Here is a 23,233-nt window from a genome sequence, read left to right as displayed (position 1 = left end):
ATTGCTGATCTGTCTCATTGATTACTGCTGAATATATATATAAAGATCATCAGCTGCTGTTTATTCTGCGTTTTTATTGGATAGATGTTCTGGAATTGTGCTGCTAAGGTAGCTGTTGCTCTGCTAGCTTGATTCTTATATTATTTTTTTAAGTTTCTTGGTTTGTGAATCAAGATTTTTGCCAGTATCTTTATTATTTTTATATTTGTTGAGAGGCATAACCATAGCAACAACATCAAGCTGGTTTTCTGTTGTGGAGACTTGGATCTACTCTGCCATCATTGGGTGGGGTAGGGTAGCCAACGAGCAGATAATGAAAACCCGGCTCTGTTCTAGAAAGTCTTGAATCTCTGGAGATGACTTCAAAAAGAAGAATTATTTATAGAAAGAAGAACATTAGGGATAACAATAAGCATGCAATCACTCACACTAAGCATGCTTGTAGCGACAGTGGAGAGGAAAAACTCCCTTTGAACAGGAAGAAACCTCCAGCAGAACCAGGCTCAGTGTGAGCGGCCATCTGCTGAGGCCCACTGGGGTTCAAGGAGACAGAAGCAGACATAGAAAAAGAAGCATAGATACAAAAGGCAACTGTCAACCAGCTCCACAGGCGGCCCCGTCCAGGAAACACACAGCCAGGCAGACGAGCTCCGAGCCAGCTCCCATGTCAGAGGATGAAGAGAGCACATCCAGTTAGTCACAGTAAGAGAAACAGGACTACACTGGAAAACAGGCCAAGCTCCAACATCTAGAAACAAAGGTGTTGATGGCAGCAGCACAGCTGATATTTCTCTCCAGGATGGAGTCACAGCCAAACAGGAACCGACCAGATGAAGCTACTATGAGAAAAAGCAGAGAGAGCAGAACGTTAGAGATTGAACTAACAGATTCTGCAGAGTGGGAGAATAGAGATAGAATGAAGCAGAATGATGAAAAGCTAACTTTTAAATCCCAGACAAAAGCAATCACAATGATGATGCAAAACATCACCATTGTGACTATGACCTGGATGACTGAGAATCTTTACTAGCATTTTATGTCTTTATATTTGTTTTTTTCACTGTAAAATTCTTACTGTTGTGTTTCTAGTTTTTGAGGTCTGTTCAGGGACAACAGATTAAAAAATAGCCTTTTGGCAAATTCTGGTGCATTTGCAGGAATGCTTATTAATGTACACTGCCCCTGTCAAATAAATCTATAATCTGAAAACTATGGAAGTAAAACAGTCTTATTGTAATCTGCCTTTTTTTTTGTAGCACCGTATCTTAAACACTGATTTTTTTTTATTTTTTTTTTACATGTTTTCATTGCAGCTGACTTTTTTGCAGGCACATTTTTTTTGTAGCTGAATTTTTTTGTAGGCAAATTTTTACCAGATGTAAATTAAGTGTAAGGAATTCAATGTGTAAGAAAATTCTGTGTTTAAAATACAATGTTAAAAAAATGAAAAAGGGAGATTACAATGAGACTGTTTTTCTTCCATAGAAAACCAGTTAAACATCCAGTCAAGTATATGCCTGCTGTTGAAGAAAAACGGATATTTCACTTGTAACGCAACCTTCTGGCTCTATTTATTAAAATCCCTCCCGGCTTCCGTCCTTCATCAGAACATGTTGAGGAAGACAGTTCCGCGTGTGACCAGCAGGGGGCAGCGCTGTAGCTCCACTCTCGATTCTATTGAGCAAGGAAGAGCAGGTGACGTCATTTCCAGTGGAGGGAAGTTAACCCGGAAAAGGGTGTTGGCTGAGGTAGGTGAGGAACCAGAACCAAACCCGAATCTGAGCTCTAGATATCTGGACTCGTAGTTAGAGCCAGAGTTTGGACCGGGACACCGACCAGCCGAGACCGCAGACATCTTATCAGTCCGCGGAGCCACAGTTTGACAGCCCTGTTAGCCGCTAGCTGCTAACCGTCCGGTAAGTCCGCAGAGGGGAGCGGGTTGCAGGTACATTTCAGAACTTCTTGGCCAGAAGCTGAATACTAAAAGCCAACAGGGGAGCCCAGAACCGACCGAGCCGGATCAGACGGGACGGAAATGACGTCGTCCCATGCTGCTTCTATATCAAAGTTTGTAAAGTTTTGCTCATAGAAGCGTCCAAACAACTCTGAATGCAACCTGACCAGAAAATGATTCCAGGTGAAAACATGAAATCTGACACATTTTCAACTTTAATTCAAAAGTTTGAGCCGAAACTAGCCGAAATATTCGGGCAGGCAGACAGAAGCGTGACGAGGCAGCTCAAACCCGCTGGTTCCGGTTCTTCTGAGAGGATGTTTCCCTGCGAGCTGCTGCCCATCCAGCCTTTTAACGGCCCGCGGTGACCCAGCCTGCTGCTCCGCTAAACCAGGCTGGGTCCGGTTCCTTAGAGCCGTTTCCATGGTGATAAAAGGCAGCACGTGTGTTAATTAAAATGTAAAGGTCAGGATGAAACGGTTGAGTTGCTTTGAAGAGGAGTCTGATTGGGTCAGCAAACAAGTGAAAAACCAGTTTAATTACTTCAGCTCTGATTTATATTAACTAAACATCACTGTTAAAATGTTAAAGTTGTAGGGAAGTCCTATTTAAATGTCAAATAATCCTGACTTAAACTTGTATATAAATGTACTCTTTATCAGATGATATTGTCCCAAAATGTATAAAGTTTCTATTTAAAAGAAAAATCCTGTCTTAAAAAGTCGTTTTTTTTCGTTATCTTCTGCAGGCCAGTTAGTTCTACGTCAGCCTGAACACCTAAATTCGGCCAATCATATATCAACGCTCATCTGTCAATCAAATGTTTTCAGTCATAGCATCTTGATTCATATGTCGCAGCTAATATACGCAACGGTTGAAATCAGAATCCTTTCCTTTCCCATTGAGTTGCGTCCCAGTGTTCACGGGGATGGACGTCTGTGTCTTCGGCAGGCGTAGAGCTAACAGAACTGGCAGCGTTGCGAGGCAAGGGCTCAAACATGTACGGCTGGAAGCCTTCTACACCAAACCAAGCTTCTGCCGCCCTGGCGTCCTCTTCCACTACATCTTCGTCCCCGCTTTCCTCCTCTAAATAAAAAACGGATGACGGAGGAGACTCATCCACGACCTCCGACAGAGTTGACGACTTTACGAGAAGCAGAGTTACTGCAGAACAGAACATGAACATAATAGAGCCACTTGGGTGTTCAAATTGCTCATAGAGAAAACTTTAAGCTCCACAGGTCCAGTAGAGCAGAATAGAACTTCTGCAAAGATCAGGGCCCAAAAGACTGAGCAGCTTTTAGAGATAAAGGTGACAGTAGGAAGACATTTTTAAAATTGTGGTGCATAGAAAGTTCAATGAATAAAACCTGCGTAGGTGAGCTGCAGCTCGCCTTTCCATTTGCAATGAATTTGTCAAAACTGCAGCTTCCACCTGGACCAGCAGTTCCCGTCTGTGAAGAAATATGCAGAGTGAGAGGTTTCGAAATAACCATGGCAACGGTGATATGCTGCCTCCTCGCCACGAGGGGCTTTTCCAGCCAAGCACCAGCTTCTGAAGTCAAGATGACTCAAACCTCCTGGAAATAAAACGTTTTTCTTTAGTTCTGAGACGAGTCAGATGTGCAACGCTCATTTTTATACATCGTGACTCCTGGGCAGTGAAGTGTTTCTCATGGCGTTGGTAGTAATCTGTCATGTTTAACTGCAGAGTGTTAAACATAAAAGACCTGAACAGTTTTAGTCCCGTCGTCGACCAGAGTCCTGGTTGACATGAACAGAGTTAGCGGTGATCCAGAGTAATGCTGGGTAAAAAGGTTGATTTAATCGATTTTGAATCATTTCCTTTACATTTTTGCAAATTCGATTTCTAGGGAATGAGATTGATTAGTACATGATGTTCACATTCAAATGAGCAGGAAAGATGCACTCAAGATTACCTCAAGTCAGACAGCTGCAAATATACCCAATAGGTTGACTGAAGACATTAACAAACGGGGGCTGAGCAATATATGCAGCTCATGCATGTCTGAGTGAGTGAGGCTTCACTTTTTCACTTTTCACAAACAAATTTGCACTTATGAGACAGTTTTTTTCACATCTCAAGTTTAAACTAGCTGATTTACAAGTTTCCACTTTGTGTTTAATATGACAGGAAAAAAATAAAATACACAAGCATTTTGAAACACAGTTGAAGCACTTTCATTATTGCAAAAATAGATCGAATCAAAATTAATCGATTTAGGAATGTATTAATTAGGGATGCACGATATAATCGGCCCCCTATCGGTATCGGCCTTAAAACTGAATATCGGACATCGGCCACCCCACCGATATTTAACCCGATATTTGATCAGCTTCTGAGTTTCTAAAGTCTAAAAAAAAAAAAAAAAAAAATACTACTTCTTCTTCCTCAAAAACTTCTTTTTTACAGACTTAAAAACTTCTAAAGACGAGGGAAAAAATATTGATACATTAAAATATCCCAATATCTTCATATGCTGATATATTGCCATTTAAAAACACCATATCAATCTCTTTTACTAATGAAATATTGCTATATGTCATCGTTATGCTACGAAATCCCCCGAAAATTCACCAAATGTTGCCATATTTTTATATGTTGATATATTGACGCGGTATCGATCTATTTTACTAACAAAATCTCACAAGAATTTGCAAAATATCACAAGAGTTTGTAACAGAACGATGAAATTTCACGAGATTTTGAAAGTAAAATAGATCGATACCGCGTTTTTAAAAATCAATTTGATATCAGCATATGAAAATATATTTGAGTATATTATTTTTCAGAGTGTCAGAAATGGATAACAAAACTGCTATTTTCAATGACTACTTATTTTTGTCCAGCTTTAACATCGGTATTGATTTCGGTTATCGGCTACCTGAGTTTTAAAATATCGGCATATCGGATATCGGCCAAAATCCCAATATCGTGCATCCCTAGTATGAATCAAAATCGAATCGATTCAGGACTTTGGCGAAAATACCCCGCCCTACTCCAGAGTAAGTTCTGGGGTAAATTCCTTTCCTGTGTAGCCTGGCTTTATGTTTCAGAAAGCTGTTATCCTGAGTAAACATGTCTGTCTGCCCTGAGCAGGAAACATGTCTGCCGTGTTTGGAATAAACCGGAGATTTTCCAACTCGCTAGCTGAGATCTGCAAACAGGTGTCAGAAACGGGGCGTTCGTTTCTGGAAGAACCTGTTGGAGAAAAACAAAATTTACTCTGAAAGGGAGAAACTGGAGCACGATTAGATGCCTCGTCTCTTCTAAGGGGATATCTCTTATTAAAAGTTTACGTCTTTAATACGGTAGATTTTCAGCAGACGCTAAAAAGAGCGTTTTTATGTCAGTGTTAGATGTAAAGAATGAAATATAGGTTGTTGTGATGTATTAAAGTTCTAAACACAATATGGATACCCAGGAAAATATTTTATAATCGTATATTTACGCATAAAGAATAACTTTACAGTGAAAACTGTCACCTCTTTAAATCTCAACATTGAACATGTTTTCTCAACAGAATCACTGATTCTAATAGTTAAATAAAAGTGCAAATAAATGCAAAATAAATAACCTAAATATAAAATAATTTTGCAGCAGAAATATGCAAACAATATTTGTATTTGGTATTGATATCATGCCAAATTAGTGTTATATCCGTATTAGGGCTGCAACTAACGATTATTTAGCAAAGCGATTAATCAGTTAGTCTGTTAAGGAATTGGATGTCATAAAGTTTCTATATTAAATTACTGCTCTAATTGAGCCGTTCTGTCAGATAAAGTTTTACAGTCTCTGTAATACGATGAATGCTTCTGCAGCCCCAGATCATTAATTGCTGCTCGTTATGTTGCATCTGGACAAATTTTCAAAGGAAACGCAAATTAGTTTAATGAATATAAAAATGTGCAAAAAAATTTGACTTTTTGACAGATTTTTTTTTCCTAATTTAGACGTTTTTTCTGTCCCATTTAGTGGCAAAACGAAAAATAAAGGTTCCATTTCTATCTAAATATTATATTTAAAGTTATTTGTTTAATCTGTTTCTACATCCTATATCTTTATATGAATATTAAAGTTATTTAAAGGTTCCACGGCTACAGCTGCAGAGCTTCTTTCAGCCGCTGAAGAGAAAATGTCTGCTAGGAGTGAAGCTTAGTGGATGTTTTATAGAAGATCTGTGAAACATCCACTAGCGTTCAGTCAGATAGCTGTTTTTTTTTTTTCACTTCCTGTTTTCCTGGAGACTCTCGGATCTTTTCACTGTTTCTCTGTTTTTGGTCTGAAAATAGCTGCGGAAAATCAAAAGCTGCTAATAAGTTAATATATTGAGTTAGAAATTGATTTAATGGACTCTGGAGGCCAGGATCGGGTCGCAGGTCCCATCCTGAGACAGAACCTGAAATATCAGAACAGCTGTGTTTTAGTCTAACAGGATTGGTTGTGATAATCCAACTGGTTTACCACCAGTTTGACCAGTTAAACTCACCATTGTTGAACCCATCGGCTTCTGTTTTCCTGCAGGAGAGGAAGATGAGCGGAGGGATGAACAGCATCGATGCAGTGAAGAAGAAGATCAAGGTGTTGCAGGAGCAGGCGGAGGAGGCCGAAGAGCGAGCCGAGCGGCTGCAGAGGGAGGTGGAGAAGGAGAAGAAGACCAGGGAGGAGGTATGAACAGGTTCTGGTCCGGTTCTGTGGGTCGTTTTATCAGACCTGACCCTGTACCAAGGTAGGCAGAGGGTTCTGGTTGCTGGTTTGATCTCCACAACGTGTCTAAAGATGTTAGCAGGGGTTTGCTTCTCCGTACCTCCTGACCTGCTGCAGCCTGACGGGTCGTCAGAAGGATGACTGAACCTCAGGAGGTCGGAGCTTCCCAGGCGTCGCTCCAAAACAACGGAACAAGTTAGCATAACGCTTAGAAGCGTATGGAGTGAATTTTGTTCCATTATTGCTGCAAGCAAAGAGCAGGTTTGCCATATGGAAATAAAAAATAAAATGCACTCCAGAGATAAAACTTTACTTTTTCATCTTATTTAAGGTTTTTAGAAGAGAAGAATTTTTTTAAAGTTTTCTTTTTTTCACATTTATCAAATTTCAGATCGAGTTTTATGAATTGCCTTCTTTTCGCATCGCGATGTAAAGATCACATTTTCGTCACTTTAACCTCAATGCAAACACTCACCGTTGGCGCCGCTTTGTCCACTACAGGGTCATTTATCATATTAATATTTATTAAATAACTTTTTTTATTTTCTTTAAATACAATTTTTCGTTTAAAATTTCTATTTATGAAACTTGCTCTTTAACTGAACATGGAAAAAATAGACTCCATATGAAAGCTTCCTGTTTTAACACAATTTGGGTTTGACAAAAGCCCTGTTTGCACAATCTCTTTGCTTTTTAAAAAAAGCAAACTTGATCTGCGTTTATGCTGTATTTTTTTTATATTTTTGCTGCATCATCAAATTTAGCCGAAAGACAGCAGAGAAACTCCCAGTAGCTGAGATGGGAGGCCGTGTGTGAATCAGCTACAGGGAAGGATCTATTTAAAAGCAACGGCTTCAGAGAACAAACATTACATTAAAGATTCAGTTTACATTCTATTTGCATCCTGCTTTTTAGTCCAGGGAATCCGTCCAGAATCAATGGAAGCTTTGCTCTAAGCAGCGTGACTCATTTTCAATGGACAAACAGACGGAGGCAGAGGTTCCTGTCAGCGCCGCTCCCACAGTGGGAGGGGTCCACGGCAGCCCTCGCTTCTGGCTGAAGACGGTGAACTCGCAGCGCTCGGTGCTTTTAGTCATCGCCAGCCTCGACAACAGAGACAGGGTTCCAGCGGGTCCTTAAAAAGTCTTAAAAGGCATTGAATTCTTCAAAATAAAACTAAGGCCTTATTTGGTATTAAAATGTCTTAAATCAGTCTTTCGTAGGTCTTAATTTTTAAAACATAAATAGGATTATTTTTGTTATTTTTGTAATCTAAATAAAACGTTAAAATTGACAATTTTTTTTTCTTTTTATAAAAAAAATAACGGCTCTCCATTATTGGTTCCGTCCCGATAGCGGAACCTAGGGCTGGGCGATATAGAAAAAAAGCTTATCGATAAAAAAAAAATGCATATTGATCGATATCGATAATTATTGAAAAGATTTGAAACCATATTTTATGTGCAGCTCTGCCTGGACATTTTATAATATTGCTAAATGATTTAATTTTAATAAAAAACACAAACACAGACTTCGAATTAAATCTTTATTTAACCAACTTTTTTAACCATAACAGAATTGTTTTAAATTGTTTTAAATGTTATTAAATACTGACAAAGAATAAACTAAAGTGACCAAAATAAATATAACAAATAAATAAATGCCCCCCCACCGCCGCCGCCCCCGTTTTCTGCTTTAACCTGAGTTATTACTTTGAAGTTTCTGGCCCCTCAGCATTTTTATCTCAATTGTTAGAACTACGTGGGAAACTGCCCAGAACTGAAAATATATAAATATTTTCCGAAGATTCCTCGGAGGAGAGCCGCGTCGGGGCCTACACAGCTCGTACTCCTGCGGCTGTGAGCGGCTAAGATGATAAAAAAAAAAAAAAAAGTTGGTTGTGTTATCAGACTTCATTTTCACTGGTTCCCGACACATTTTCCAGATGACTGTGGTTTGTTTTTTGTCCGACTTGCCATGACTGAAATACTGCCAGACTGCCGAACTACAAAAACCCTTCTTTGAAACTATTTCCTCCGTCTCTCCTTGCTGCATCTTCATGTGCTCTGTGTTGTGGTTTGAGAGGGCGGCGCTTGGTGGCGGCGTGCCTGGGTCCGCGATTGTGATTGGTTGGGAGGAAGCAGTGACTAGCATAAACCTACATGATAGGCTACAATGAGAAGGAAGGAAAACTGCGTTTCTTTTTTATCGAACTTTTATCGACCCTCTTTTTTTCTATTGCGCCACACGTCTATCAATCGATATATATCGTTATTGAATTATCGCCCAGCCCTAGCGGAATCAATAAAAGCGTTGTTGCTGTCGGGACATTTGGGAGATGCGCCATTAACTTTTTGTCTGGAAAATATGAGCAAGTGTAAATGTAACCAAAATTGTCTCCAGCCAAGAGTTTCCTCCATGGCTAAAACCAGGGAACATACATGAGGCTCAGTGGATTTAGTGCAAGAAGTCATTCAAGCTCAGAACGATGGGAATTAAGGCAGTGGAGTCGCACATGCGAAGCACGAAACACAAAGCGTCAAAATGGAGTTACAGAGAAACAGGCGGTATTTCTCAGTTTAGTTCCACCCTTGTCTCTGCAACGCCTCCACTTATCACCAAATCAAACATACTAAGAAAACCATACAAAGAAAAATAGCTGCAAAAAGGACTTAGCACTGGTTATGTTGGGGCTTTAAAACTGATTTGTTTTGTTCCCTGCTAAAACAAAGTTTGTGAATTCAGTTAAATAATTGTTAAAATATATCTGTCATTTGTGTGTTTTTAGCTTTCTTCCTGTATGGGAAGCTTTTCAAAATGTGAAACATTAGTGCAGTGGTTTATGTTAAAATAAACCTTGGGGTTAAGTTGTCGCAAGCAGGTTTTTCTTGTGTTTCTTGTGAATTTGGTCTTAAATATTTATTTCAAGTGACGTTAAAAAGTCTTGAATTTAACTTGCCTTATGCTGTAGGAACCCTGAGAGAGAAGAGATGCTAAAAGCTGCGTTTAAGTATGGCGCCTCCCTACAGGCCCCTAAGCAGGGGTCCTTCTTATGGATACGGTGCGACCTTTAGTGATACCGTTGAGAGGACCAATCAGGCTGAGGCTTGTTGGTGGACGAGGACGGGCCATTTATGTCCCCCGGGGGTAGAGACGGTTTTAATACCAAGTTTCAGTAGCTAACCCTTAGCATTGCTCGCTTTAAAAAAGAAAAACTTTAATAAAAAAAAAATTGTCAGGAATTCAAATTTTTTTGGCCGCCTTCATAAACTCTATTAGTAAAATACAAATTTTCAAATCCTTATATTTTCATTTAATGAAGAAAAATGAATTAGTTTAGTGTTTTTTGTTGATATAAGGAATGTTGGTCAGGTGGTCAGAGCAGGTTGGACGTACCCGGTTCAATCCCAGCCTGCACTCTGGGTCCCTGAGCAAGACCCTTAACTCCACACTGCTTCCCGGGCGCCGCACGGTGGCGGCCCACTGCTCCTACAGGGGGGGGGGGGGGGGGGGGGGGGGGGTTAAATGCAGAGATAAGTTTCTCCATTTTGAGATCAATAAAGCTGAATTATTATTGCTGAAGTTCTCAGTTTAGAATAAAATGTATCATAAAAAAAACAATCATAACTTGATTATTTGTTTCCACCCTATCATAGAGCTATGATATAGAATTTCCACACCTGCTGCTGCTGATCATAACCGGCTGTTAGAGCAGCAGCTGGTTTGGGTTTAGCTGCTCCCTGCAGAATTATCCAACTATTGGTTCCTGTTCTAGTAGATTTACTGCTCCTACTGAGCCACAGCGGGATTCACACCAAGGCGTTCTCCTCGTTATTATTCCGAGAGTCTAATGGTGGGAGTTGAGTTTAGATTAGGATTACGGTTAGAGACGCACTGCTGGTGGTTTAGATTGGGATGAAGTCCGAATTAGGGCAGAGGAAGGGTTGAATATGAACGTGGGAGTCGACGCACGGTCCTCACTATATATAGGAAGATGACTGTGTGTGTGTTTGCGTGTGTGTGGCCTTGTCTTTAATACCTGGTGGGGACAATTTCCTAGGAATATGCTACATTTTGGGGACTCATAGGTACTTGTGGGGACCAACTAGAGATGTCCCGATCCAGGTTTTTGCACTTCCGATCCGATACCGATACTGGCCGATACCAGCCTATCCGAGCATGTATTTAAGTTTAAGTTAACGTATTTAGCCTTAGTTGTAAGACTCATTTTGAAAAGGGTTTTAGTACTCTTGATAACATCTAGCCAGCTGAATTAGGTGAGATTGAATAAAACACAATGCTTGGTAACAACAAACTTACCTGTTTATTAAGAGATAAACACAAACTGGACAAAATTATGAATAGCAATCTGAAATTGCACAGTGAACAGTAAAACCGTAAACAGTTAAAGGTGCAAGTATTACTGTAAGTTTTAATAAAAATGCAAAACAGGGAAACACTGGCGCAAAATAGTGGAATGGATCGTTTCAATCGGCGAAACTGGAAAATACGGACCGGATTTTTAAAAAAAAAATGGATCAGCAGTCTGGATCGGCATTTTACATGCTTTGCTGATACGCATTTTTTTGCCAATATCGGCATCCCGATCCGATACGTGGATCAGATCGGGACAAGCCTAGGACCAACAACTGGTCCCCATAAGGGATGTTTCTCTTCTCGGGGTGGGGGTTAGGTTTAGGACTAAGGTGTGAATTGAGTTTAGGTTAGGTTTAGGGATAGGTATGTGTCAGTAATGGTTAGGGCAAGGGTCACGGTTAGGCCATATAAATTAGTGGGAAATGAATGGAAGTCAATGGAAGGTCCCCACAAGGATATTGTGACACAAAGTGTGTGTGTGTGTGCGCGCGCTGCGGAGCCAAAGCTAAACTGGGTCTTGACTAGACTGAAGTGTTTCTGTCTCTGAAGAATGTTCATCTTCTCACTCTTTATCAAATTCTCTCATTTCTAGCAAACATTCAGGCCGATCCAGCAAAGTTTACTGTGGCAACTAATGAAGGTTTTCTTTCTGCTCATTAGCCCGGGTTTTAGCTAGGAGTATTTCTTACTGTGTGTTACGTCTTTAGGATTTACGTGGCGTAGTGGGGTCCGGGGTTATCCTCCCCCAGAAAATTAGAAATTTTGACTCTGAAACACTTATTTTTTGTCTTTGTTGCTCTTGAATACTTCGTTAGGAAGACATGAGATCATTTTTAGGCACAATTAGGGTTGTCAAAAGTATCGAAACTGAAAAAAGTATCAATACTGAAACGTTGTATCCGGATACAATACTTGTTTTTAAAAGTATCGATACAGCGCTACCACCAGTGGCACCTAAACAGTGATTCATCTAAAGTGCAGAATAGAGGAAAATGCACTTTCTGAACACTGTGATTGAATAATTCTACGCACTTTCAGTTTCAGACATTTTTTGTAAGAGGTGCAGCTGCTGAGAATAATTTTTGTTTCTTAACCGGTTTGGCTAATGTCATTGTTATGTGTGCAAAGCATAGCCAAGAAAGGAACACTTAATTTTAATTTTATATGTTTTTTTATCAAGCTTGCTTAATATTGTCCACAACATACAAACTTTATTGTATTTATTTATTGTATTTTATTTATTAATGAAAATATTTCTGTAGAATTTTGGAGTCTTTGTTTTTATCCTTGCGGTATTGAAAATGGTATCAAGTATCGAATATTTTCCTTAGTATCGGTATCGAGTTGAAAAGTTTAGTATCGTGACAACCCTAGGTACAATATGATGTTTCATAGTTTAATTCCAACAATCAGGAAGTCTAATGCTACGTTCAAACCAAAGGCGCTTTTAGCAGCAAACGCTGCAGGATGCTCTACAAGTGTACCAATTTTCATGTTTCTATGACAAAAAAAGGTCAATGGTGAGGGTCTTTTGAAAATTTCAAGGGGGCGCCATTGAGGCATTCGTGTAGCGACTTTTGGGGGCCCCTTAAAATACGTAAATTTTCGCTAGGCCTTACGCAACCGCCAAGTTTGGTGAGTTTTTGAATATGATAAAGTCCTCAAATAAGCAGTTCTTTTCGGAGAAAAATAATAATAATAAACATTCGAATTACAATAGGCCTTCGCAGCGCTTTGCTGCTCGGGCCTAATAATTGAACTTTATTTATTGATTGGATTAATTTATCTCTGCATTTAACCCCTCCTGTTGGGGAGCAGTGGGCTGCCATTTTGTGGCACCCAGGGAGCAGCGTGGGGTTAAAGGTCATGCTCAGATACCCAGAGTGGAGGCTAACCTCTATGGGAGCCGCTCAGACCCCCACATACTGGCGGGGCGCTGTCACTGGGATTCCCCAGCAGCAGCTGCCTCAGGCCCGCTCGCCTCTTGGGGGGGGTTTTCTTCCGTTGGTGGCGGCTGGAAGCGTTTTTCAGATATGTGATACAAACTGAAGGATCTAGGATAATAAAATCGTAGATATTTTCCCGTCAGGTTTCTAGATTTAAGTTAATTTAGGCGTTAATAAACTGTTTCAGAGGAGTGATCATAGCGCTCTGCATCAGCAGTGCTGTGTCCGACTCCCTGCCACCTCCCAGATCAGCTCCTCTGATTGGTTGATGAGGCGCCTCCAGCAGCTAAAGTAAAAATTTTTCAAACTCCAGCTTCTGCTGCTTGGGAAATGTTGAACATTTGAGCAAAGTTTCCGGGGGGGAAATTGGAGCGTACCAAAGCCGTACATCCCCAAAAACAGGGCGTACCATGTAAGCCTGTAAGCATTGCTAGCTAACAGCTTGTCCTTCGCTTACTAAAACCAGGTTCTGGTTTTTCTGTCTTCCAGGCGGAGGGAGAGGTGACGTCTCTGAGCCGGCGGCTGCAGCTCAGCGAGGAGAACCTGGACCGGGTTCAGGAGAGACTGGCCACCGCCCTGCGTAAACTAGATGAGGTGGAGAAGGTTGCTGATGAGAGCGAGAGGTCAGCGTTCCTCACTGACGAACATCAGAACCTCATGATCTGCATCTCAGGCGCTTTCAGTTTTACCTGAAGACGGGTGTCTGCAACCTGCTGCTCGTTGAACCCCATCCAGCATAATGGCTAAATGTCTATAAAGAACTAAATAATGCACCAAAATTAAATTAAAAGCTTAGGTGTTTTCTACAAGATGGAAAAACAAGAAATTAAAACAACCAGAAATATGTCTTAAGAGCCATTTTTCTTCTACTTATCTTAGAAATGATGTGTTTTAATATTATTTTAAAAGCTAAAAATACATTAATTGTTGATTTTCTCTTTGGATATGAAAGGTTGCAGACCCCTGCCGTAAGGCGATGACATCAGTGACTTTGCTTAGGCTAACGCTAACTCTTTAATGAGTCTCTGACCCCTTCCTTTAATCCCCCCCCCCCCCCCCCCACCACAGAGGTATGAAGGTGATCGAGAACCGAGCTCTAAAAGACGAGGAGAAGATGGAGCAGCTGGAGGTTCAGCTGAGGGAGGCCAAAATGATTGCCGAGGAGGCCGACCGCAAATATGAGGAGGTACCAGACTGATAGCCACGCCGCCACACAGTGACATCACTAGATTAACCTGCTGCAGGGGCAGGGCGCCACCATTTTTACAGTATATACATACAAGATGAGGTTTAATTTAACTTCAGAAATAAAAAAAAATTGTTGCTGATTGATTCTATGATCCACCAAAACCAAAATTTACAGTTTTTTATAATTCTTATGATAATCTTTTTAAAGCCGTTCCAGTTGTATCAAATAACTACAGAATAATCAAATAAAAACATCTTCTAGCATCTTAATAAACTTATTTATAAGATAAAGAAACGGGAAGTTATTGAATAAAAAGATAAACCAAAAAGTGAAACACTTAGTCGCTCTAAAAATAGTCCGACTGTTTGTCTCTATGTTTTTATAAAGTCGACGCTGTGATTATAGCTTTCTGTTTTAGTTTAATTCAACAATCAGAGATGTTAAAGCTTTTTTTTTCCTGCTACTAGCGCTTTTAAACGGGTGGTTCTGGTTCTGATTGCTTTCAGTGGAATAATAACTCGCAGATATTTTGCGTAACGCTCTCAACTTTTCTATCATCGCCTCCAAAAAACAGCAGAGCAGTTCTGCTGCTTCTCCATGCAGCTCAGCTAAATTTCGGAGGGAATGAAGGAGTTTATGTTCACTGATGGAACCAATCTGCATCTTTTTCTCCATTAAACTGTAAAGATTTCTGGACCAGACTTGGATCCATTCTGGGTTCTGCTCTAGAATCCGTCCCCTTTGGCATTAAGGCTGATTTATACTCAGAAACCAGGTCGTCTGCATGTGTCGCAATAAATGCAGATAAGCTCCGCCACTTCCGCAGACACTCTGCTGCAGCTCTCCAAAATTGTAGGTGAGCGCAGACAGTGCTGCAGACAGGGGGCCTGTGATTGTTCGAATCTACATCCTTTCTACTGTATGCGTATTTCCTGTTTGGTTCCTTACCGGTTTGTTTTGTTTGTATGACCGCCATTTTGGTCGCACAAACTTGCCCCCACTTCCTCACCGCCTCGGCCGTATCTAGACCCACAGCGAGTTCCTGATTGTCTCTCTTGCGTTGTGGCGTGGAATAACAGCGCAGACCACGCTTCAATATTGGAAATAAATCATAAATATCTGCGACACACTGCTGCGGAGGATAACCAGCTCTTTAACCCTTTATATGGCTCTCTGTAAAAATTTAAAAATCAACATTTCCAGCCAGAAGTGTCATTGGAATCCAGGACAAGACCTTATTACATTCGTAATATTTAAAAAAATATGGATATTTTGATGGTAAAAATGGATGTCAATGTAATAACAGGAAAAGCCAAGTTGCCCGAATATATTAAGAAAAATAAGAGTTTTTTTTTCCCCATGAATTTCTTATAGAAGCACTTTTGAGTAAAAGAAACATTTGTTTTTTTTTTTGGTACAACTTAAAGGAATAGTACACCCAAAACATGATTAGCCTTCATTTTCTACTCACCCCCATGCTGAACAACACTCTGGAGTACTTTTTTGATATCTCAAATGCATCTGGAGATCTGGGAGGCTTCTTGCTGTCTGCTGACATTCAAATAATGGAGGTCTATGGCGCCCGAGGCAGAAAGGTCCATAAAAGTCCACAAAAAATGTGTCAATATTCCTCCATACTGCTCGTCCAATGTATTCCAAGTGTCCTGAGTGGGTAGCATCCAGAATTTACTCGAAACGAAGTCATTTAGAATGTTTTTAGAGCATAAACAGTAGTGTATAGGATTTCCTTAAAGCGCGTTCAGGACGCTACGGAAAAACCAGATGAAAGTGCGCATTCAGCGTCTGCTCTGCCAATAATGCAAGCGTAGAAGAAGAAATGTGCTGTTTACCTGTGCAAAGAAAGAAACAACGAAAGAAAAATGTCTGAGGACTTCAGTGTTGAGGAAGAGCATGAGTTCTTTGCCGAGCTGAATGCGCACTTTCATCTGGTTTGGTCTGCCGCGGTTTCCGTAGACTCGTGAACGCGCTTTCAGGAAATCCTATACACTACTGTTTATGCTCTAAAAACATTCTAAATGACTTCGTTTCGAGTAAATTATGGACGCTACCCACTCAGGACACTTGGAATACATTGGACGAGCAGTATGGAGGAATATTGACACGTTTTTTGTGGACTTTTATGGACCTTTCTGCCTCGGGCGCCATAGACCTCCATTATTTGAATGTCAGCAGACAGCAAGAAGCCTCCCAGATCTCCAGATGCATTTGAGATATCAAAAAAGTACTCCAGAGTGTTGTTCAGCATGGGGGTGAGTAGAAAATGAAGGCTAATCATGTTTTGGGTGTACTATTCCTTTAACCTTAGAGGCATTAATGCTGATACTGACACTTACACTATTTAGTCTATAAACCTAAATATAATTGTTAACTAGGCTTATTAACTTTTTAACTTTACTTTTTACCTTTTATTTTAACTTGTTTTTCAACTTAATTTCCAGTAGGTAATATATCATTAAAGGGCTCATCTAATTGGTCAAATGCCAAAATAAGATACACAGCCATGTAGCAGGATATTTGCTGAACGGCTGATATAGATCTAGTGCTTCTAGATCTCACTGAGGGACTTGTCCTATAAAGGGTTAATTCTCCTGCAAACAGCAGCTAGGTTCCTTTTTAGAGTGAACTACTGCGCCCTCTGGTGGACAGTAGAAACATTAAAACCCTGATAAATTCCTTTATCAGTTAATCGGATGGAACTAATTTAATCTAATAAACCATAAATCAATAATTAGTTATTTGTTTAAATCCTCACACCTACCACACCTAAAACATGTTTTCTTCATTTACTTGATCATCTATATTTTTGCAAATAAGTGACAGGTCCATCAGTTTAGCCTGAGTCGTGTCTTTGTTTATCAGGTGGCCCGTAAGCTGGTGATGGTGGAAGGAGAGCTGGAACGGGCCGAGGACCGGGCCGAACAGGCGGACAGGTGCGCCGCTCAGACACAGTAGTTCACTCACAACCAAAACACTGAGTACAGATTTATAATACCTGAGAGTCCAAACACCTGATGGAGAACCAGAACAAAGGGAGGGAGGAGTGTTTAACTTTGACCTCAGTGCTCTGCAACAGATACCCATGCATCCGTTATATAGAGAAGAGCGCTCTAAGCAGCCAATCAGGGCGAGTCTCTACTGTTAGTCATTGTCAGTCCCACCGGGTTCGGTTCCTCAGGGTCTGCAGACTCCAGCAGGAAGCTCAGCCTGGTTCTGCTCACAAATGTTCACCTGTTATGAATCTGATGCAGGGTTTATGCAGGTCATTAAAAGTCATTAAATTATTATTGTTAAAATTAAGGCCTTAGATGGCATTAAAATTCATAAAATTTGATAATTTTGGCATTAAAAGCTTTGGAAAATAAGCTTGAGGCGGAGAAAAGGCTAGAAAATGGGGAAAATGCAAATTTGAACCAAAGTGGCGGGAAAACGAGGATTGCAGCCTGTCCATGGTGAAGACGGATATATATATATATATATATATATATTAGTGCTGTCAATCGATTACATTTTTTTTAATTGCGATTAATCGCATTAATGCCTGAGTTAACTCGCGATTAATCGCATTTTAATCGCAAATTTTTTTTCTGATTGAAAATCATTTAAATACTCTCGATGACATACAAAAAATACATACAGGCTAGGTTTGTGCCAATGTTCTTTTTTTAAATGAGAACAGGTCACAGACACTGATTTATGCCATAGAAACATATGGCAAGAAGACAGGAAGCATGTAGCGAAAAATAAGAAATATGTAGCCAAAAAAAAGGCCCTGAAAACGGGCTGATGTAAAAGACAGTCTTTACAGTTAATACAGTCTTTTGAACAAAGACAAGCATTTTACCCTACTGCTATAAAATGTAGTACAGTTAACATTAGATGTTAATTAACCAAGATAATAATGAACAATTTTCAATCAATACATCAAAATCAATAGACCGACATCACTAGATGGAGGTAGTCTATGCTCTAGAAAGTTACTTTTCAGCCTCTTAACAAAAATGAGAACACACACACACACACCCACACACACACACACACACAGACACACACACACACACCCACCCACCCACACACAGACACACACACACACGATACCGACCTGTGGCGTACACAGACAGCAAGAGTGCCGTAGCAGATTCCATTTCACCTCAGTAATCTGTTTTCTCAGCGTATTTCAGGTTGCTACTAGTTACCAGACACTCAACTTGTTTGTTGGTGGTGGGGCTTAAAGAAAAGGCACTAGCGTCACCCAGTGTATGAGCGTCTTTTCCCTTGAGGAGCTCCGCTCTCGAAGCCTATGGAAAATGCATAGACTGGGGGAAAATAGCCCCGCCTTCTCGTAGGATGCAGCGGGATGTACTTGGAAAATTTTACCATAAAACCACATAGCGTTAATCTCACGTTAAAAAAATTATCGCCGTTAAAATGGCCTCGCGTTAACGCGATAATAACGCGATAATTTTGACAGCACTTATATATATATATATATATATATATATATATATATATATATATATATATATATATATATATATATATATATATATATATATATATATATATATATATATATATATATATATATATATATATAAAATCATAGGTATTTGTTGATGACATTAAGGTTATTTCTAAGAGCATTAAAAAGCATTAAATAACAGCTACTCATTCATGTATAAACCCTGTGATACATCAGCATCTTTTCACTCAGATTGAATAAAAGCATCCATGTATTTTTACCTGTTTGTTTCCATGGAAACCACTACATGTTCTGCTACATCACCACCTGTTTGCTGGTTGGGCTCTCTGCTCTCCATCACTTCCTTATTTGTCTCCACCCCTTTTTCTCCAGACTTTGGTTCTGACCCGCCTCTCTCTCTGTCTCCACCCGTTTCTGTCTTGTTTGTCCACAGCTGTTGTGGATGAACTTGGACTGTTATGACTCAGTCGGTTAGATCAGAGTTCTCAGGCTTCTCCTCTGCAGTTATTTTATGTTATGAATATTTAAACGGACGATGGAGGGAACATCCTTTCATTTAGCTACCTGCTGAGATGGACCGCTCCTCTGCTCCCACACAGCTGCAGACTCAGCACTAGCAGGATCCTGGTAGGACAGACATGTTGCTCAGCCAAAGGTCACATGCCTAATGATACAAAGACAAAAAGCAACTTTATTGTAACAAAGTAAAACAAAGTTCATCCTAATCTCCAAATGAACAGACTTTTCTGTCTTTGCTCTCCATGTCCCCCCGTTCGTCCTCGTCTGTCCGCCTCTCTTTACTTATCTTTTTTTCACCTATCTAACAGTAAAGTTCGGAGGCTGGAGGAGCAGCTGAGGGGTTTCGACCAATCACTGAAGAGCCTGCAGGCATCTGAAGACAAGGTACTGCAGGTCACATGACCTCCCACCTGTCGGTCAGAGCGGTGAAGCTCCTCCTCCTCACCTCCTGCTGCCTCCACGACCTCTGACCTTTACCTGCTGCTTCAGCCTCTCCTCCACCCGCTGCACGCCCTAACACACACACACACCTGACACCAGGCCACGCCCACACCTATCTGACAGCATGTGTTCTCTGCAGTAAGTGTCGGCTGGTGGAGGAGGAGCTGAAAACCGTGTTCACCAGCGCCAAGTCTCTGGAGGCGCAGAGTGAGAAGGTAGGAGGCGGAGGGGAGTGGGAATCCGTACATCCTCTGACCCAGGAAGATTGATTCTGATCAATAACTGTAGCGGCTGATGGTGCGTTCACTGGCAGATAGAAAATCACAGCCATCAGCCTCCATCTAAATAAAATTACACAGACATGTCTGTTGACCAAGCAGCGATTGATCTGCTATCTAAAGGTAACCGGGGTGATCCAGTGACTCGCTCACCTGAGTTCTGACACCTGTACAGGTGAGCTTTACAACCGTTATTAAAGCTAGCCTCTGATTGGATGCCGTCTGTGTCTCGCAGTACTCTCAGAAGGAAGATCGCTACGAGGAGGAGATCAAGAACCTGAGCAACAAACTTAAGGAGGTGAGCCACATCTCACACTTCCTGTTGACACTGTGTACCTTATGCTCACTTCCTGTTGACCTTCTGACAATTTCCTGTTTACTCCACGCTCACTTCCTGTTTACCCCACGCTCACTTCCTGTTTACTCCATGCTCACTTCCTGTTGACTCTACGCTCACTTCCTGTTGACCTTCTGACAATTTCCTGTTTACTCCACGCTCACTTCCTGTTAAACCTGCTGACCATTTCCTGTTCACTCAACGTTTCCTTCCTTTTGAACCTACTGACCACTTCCTGTTTAATCCACGCTCACTTCCCGTTAAACCTACTCACCACTTCCTGTTCACTCCACGCTCACTTCCAGTTAGACCTACTCACCACTTCCTGTTCACTCCACGCTCACTTCCCGTTAGACCTACTCACCACTTTCTGTTCACTCCACCCTCACTTCCTGTTAAACTTACTGACCACTTCCTGTTTAATCCACGCTCACTTCCCGTTAAACCTACTGAACACTTCCTGTTTACTCCATGCTAACTTTCTGTTAGACCTTCTAAACACTTCCTGTTTACTCCACGCTCACTTCCTGTTAAACATACCGACCACTTCCTGTTTACTCCACGCTCAGTTCCTGCTAAACATACCGACCACTTCCTGTTTAATTCACGCTCACTTCCTGTTAAACCCACTGACCACTTCCTGTTTACTCCATGCTAACTTCCTGTTAGACCTTCTAAACACTTCCTGTTTACTCCACGCTCACTTCCCGTTAAACATACCGGCCACTTCCTGTTTACTCCACGCTCACTTCCTGTTAAACCCACTGACCACTTCCTGTTTACCTCCTGTCACTTCTTAATAGCATTATGTTCATTTCCTGTTTGCTTTAACTTCTTACCCTCTGACACTTCCTGACTATTTCCCGTTCACTTCCTGACAACCTTGTGTTGCTTCCTGTGCTCCAGGCGGAGACCAGAGCTGAGTCTGCAGAACGTTCAGTGGCCAAACTGGAGAAAACTGTTGATGAACTGGAAGGTGAGACTGAATTAATGAATAATTGATGCTAACGGAAACTGGAGAAAACTGTTGATGAACTGGAAGGTGAGACTGAATTAATGAATAATTGATGCTAACGGTCGCTAATCTAAGACGATAACGAGGTTCAGTCAGTGAGGAACACCAGGCTGGTCCTGGATCCATGCAGATAAACAGTTTTTTAGAGATTCTAGGCTACGACACACGATCAGGCAGAAAGTCAGGCTGATCTGAAAATTCTGGCACGAGTCTCTGCGTTCACTGCGACACCTACGAAGTATAAATCAGCCTTAAGCCCGGCTTTAGTTGTTGTGACATTGTTTATTTATCTTAAACAAATTCCTTTTATCGGTTATTTTATATTTTCTGCTGTATTTTTTTGTGATTTATGTTTAGCACTTTTAAGGCGTCTGACTATAATTACCTATTAACTGTATTTATTATTTGCTTAGTTTGTAGTTTATCTGTAATTAAGCCGAGGCTCTTTCCTTCGCCTGCAGACGCTCTGACTGCAGCTAGAAACGCCAACATGGAGCTTCAGGCCACCCTGAATCAGACCATGGACGAGCTTAACTCCTGCTGAAGCTCCTCCCACCGCGTTGCCTACCAGGAAGCTCTGCGGCGCAGCCTGCTGAAGCTCCTCCTCCTCCAGGTGGAGGTGTGATGAGGGCGTGGCCTCCTGCCTCCTTTCTGGATGATTCCCATGTCACACATTCCTTCTGTCACATTGAATTGTTTATTTTAATCCCAGTTACTAACAGCTTCCCTCGTTTAGACTAATTCAGTGTTTAATCACTTTTGGTAATCGATTCGTTGATTAGGGCCAAATATTATTTCTGCCAATATTTGTTGTTTTTTGAGACGTGGGGTTTAAGTGTGTGATCAGCCAATCATGAAGGACATTCCACTGCCAAATACGGCAACCCAGGGGCCAATCAGTGGTCAGACCTCCCCCCGTTTTAATGTAATAGTATTTTTACCTAGTGATGTCATCACAGCCATGATGTCACAGCTCATTGTAATGACCCAGAGTGAAAAGATTTTATAAAATAAAAGCTCCGCATGTAAACCTGAACAGAGACTCTGGCTGCTTCTGGTGGACGTGGGTCATGGGTGGGGGGGGAAAGGGTCATATCATCAGAACTTCCATGTAGGATCTAAGTTACATTCCAAACTACCTGGGCTGTAAACCTAATTTCCTGTTACCATGGAAACCTACAATGCGTTTCATTGGTTTAACACCATCAGTGACACGCTGCTGCAGGAGAATATCCAGCCCATAAGTGTATTACCAACAGTAACCATGGAAACGGATGACTATAGGTGAGGGAAGCACCTATTGGCTTGAGATCTGCGATGTGGAAGAGCGCCCTCTAGTGGCTCCAATAAAAAGCTGCTGTGGTAGAGAAAAAAAAAATACCAAGATTTATTTTAAATTTTTTCTTTATTTCATCAGATAAAAACCTCACTAAGGTCAAGACTTTGTTTTCAAGAAACGCATTTAAGGCATTGAAAATATAAACATTAGCGTTGATTATAAGATCCTGATTTGACGTCCGTTTGGATCCTGCGATGGACGGCGTTTTAGTGACTGAAGACATCTCCATACTGAAGCCGAGGTTTAAAAAAAAAAAAGGAAACCATTTTTCTTTCCAGTTTAAATCCTAGATTTGTCGTTAGAATCATAAGTTGGTTTGGAAAAGTTGAAATCAAATTTTTTTTGCTTTTTTTTCTTAAAATAAATGCATTTTTTCTTGAACTTAGGAGGTAAGTGAGACACTTTGCCAATGGAACAACACAATTTACATTTAAAATAAGAAAAAAAATAGTATTGCCTTATTTCAAGTGCACATTACCTAATGTATGGGGGAAAAAAGTATTCAACTAGTCACCCTAGTTAAGGGAACAGTTTACGGCACAGTAATTCAGAGTAATTCAGTTCAACTTATGTTGATGAAAAAACTAATTACAGAAACGATGAGA

General features: G+C 40.8%; 1 protein-coding gene across 2 annotated transcripts; it reads left to right on the top strand.

Moving 5' to 3' along the window:
• Positions 1 to 1,689: 1,689 nt before the first annotated feature.
• Positions 1,690 to 22,325, top strand: LOC119780939 (tropomyosin alpha-4 chain-like). Of its 2 annotated transcripts, none has more exons than XM_038281192.1 (9): positions 1,690 to 1,916; positions 6,504 to 6,647; positions 13,499 to 13,632; positions 14,078 to 14,195; positions 17,079 to 17,149; positions 19,527 to 19,602; positions 20,173 to 20,235; positions 21,181 to 21,250; positions 21,751 to 22,325. In XM_038281192.1, exons 2-9 carry the CDS (start codon positions 6,513 to 6,515, stop codon positions 21,831 to 21,833), a joined length of 750 nt encoding a protein of 249 aa, XP_038137120.1. In that variant the 5' UTR covers positions 1,690 to 1,916; positions 6,504 to 6,512; the 3' UTR covers positions 21,834 to 22,325. The 2 variants fall into 2 exon arrangements, with proteins under 2 accessions (XP_038137120.1, XP_038137119.1); XM_038281191.1 differs by lacking the exon at positions 19,527 to 19,602 and adding an exon at positions 19,799 to 19,874 and having other exon boundaries at positions 1,691 to 1,916.
• The last annotated feature ends 908 nt before the right edge of the window (positions 22,326 to 23,233 follow it).

The sequence above is a fragment of the Cyprinodon tularosa genome, unplaced genomic scaffold (assembly GCF_016077235.1).
Source record: "Cyprinodon tularosa strain WSP-4 unplaced genomic scaffold, ASM1607723v1 ctg168, whole genome shotgun sequence".
Lineage (NCBI taxonomy): Eukaryota > Metazoa > Chordata > Actinopteri > Cyprinodontiformes > Cyprinodontidae > Cyprinodon > Cyprinodon tularosa.
Note: the sequence above shows the minus strand (reverse complement) of the source record. Positions and strands in the feature narration are given on the sequence as shown.

What these genes read in the sequence shown, in the direction of transcription:
- LOC119780939 (XM_038281192.1), top strand. Translation starts at nt 6,513, where the DNA reads ATGAGCGGAGGGATGAACAGCATCGATGCAGTGAAGAAGAAGATCAAG. An exon ending in AGAAGAAGACCAGGGAGGAG is followed by an intron (nt 6,648 to 13,498) that starts GTATGAACAGGT and finishes TCTGTCTTCCAG; the next exon opens with GCGGAGGGAGAGGTGACGTC. An exon ending in GTTGCTGATGAGAGCGAGAG is followed by an intron (nt 13,633 to 14,077) that starts GTCAGCGTTCCT and finishes CCCCCACCACAG; the next exon opens with AGGTATGAAGGTGATCGAGA.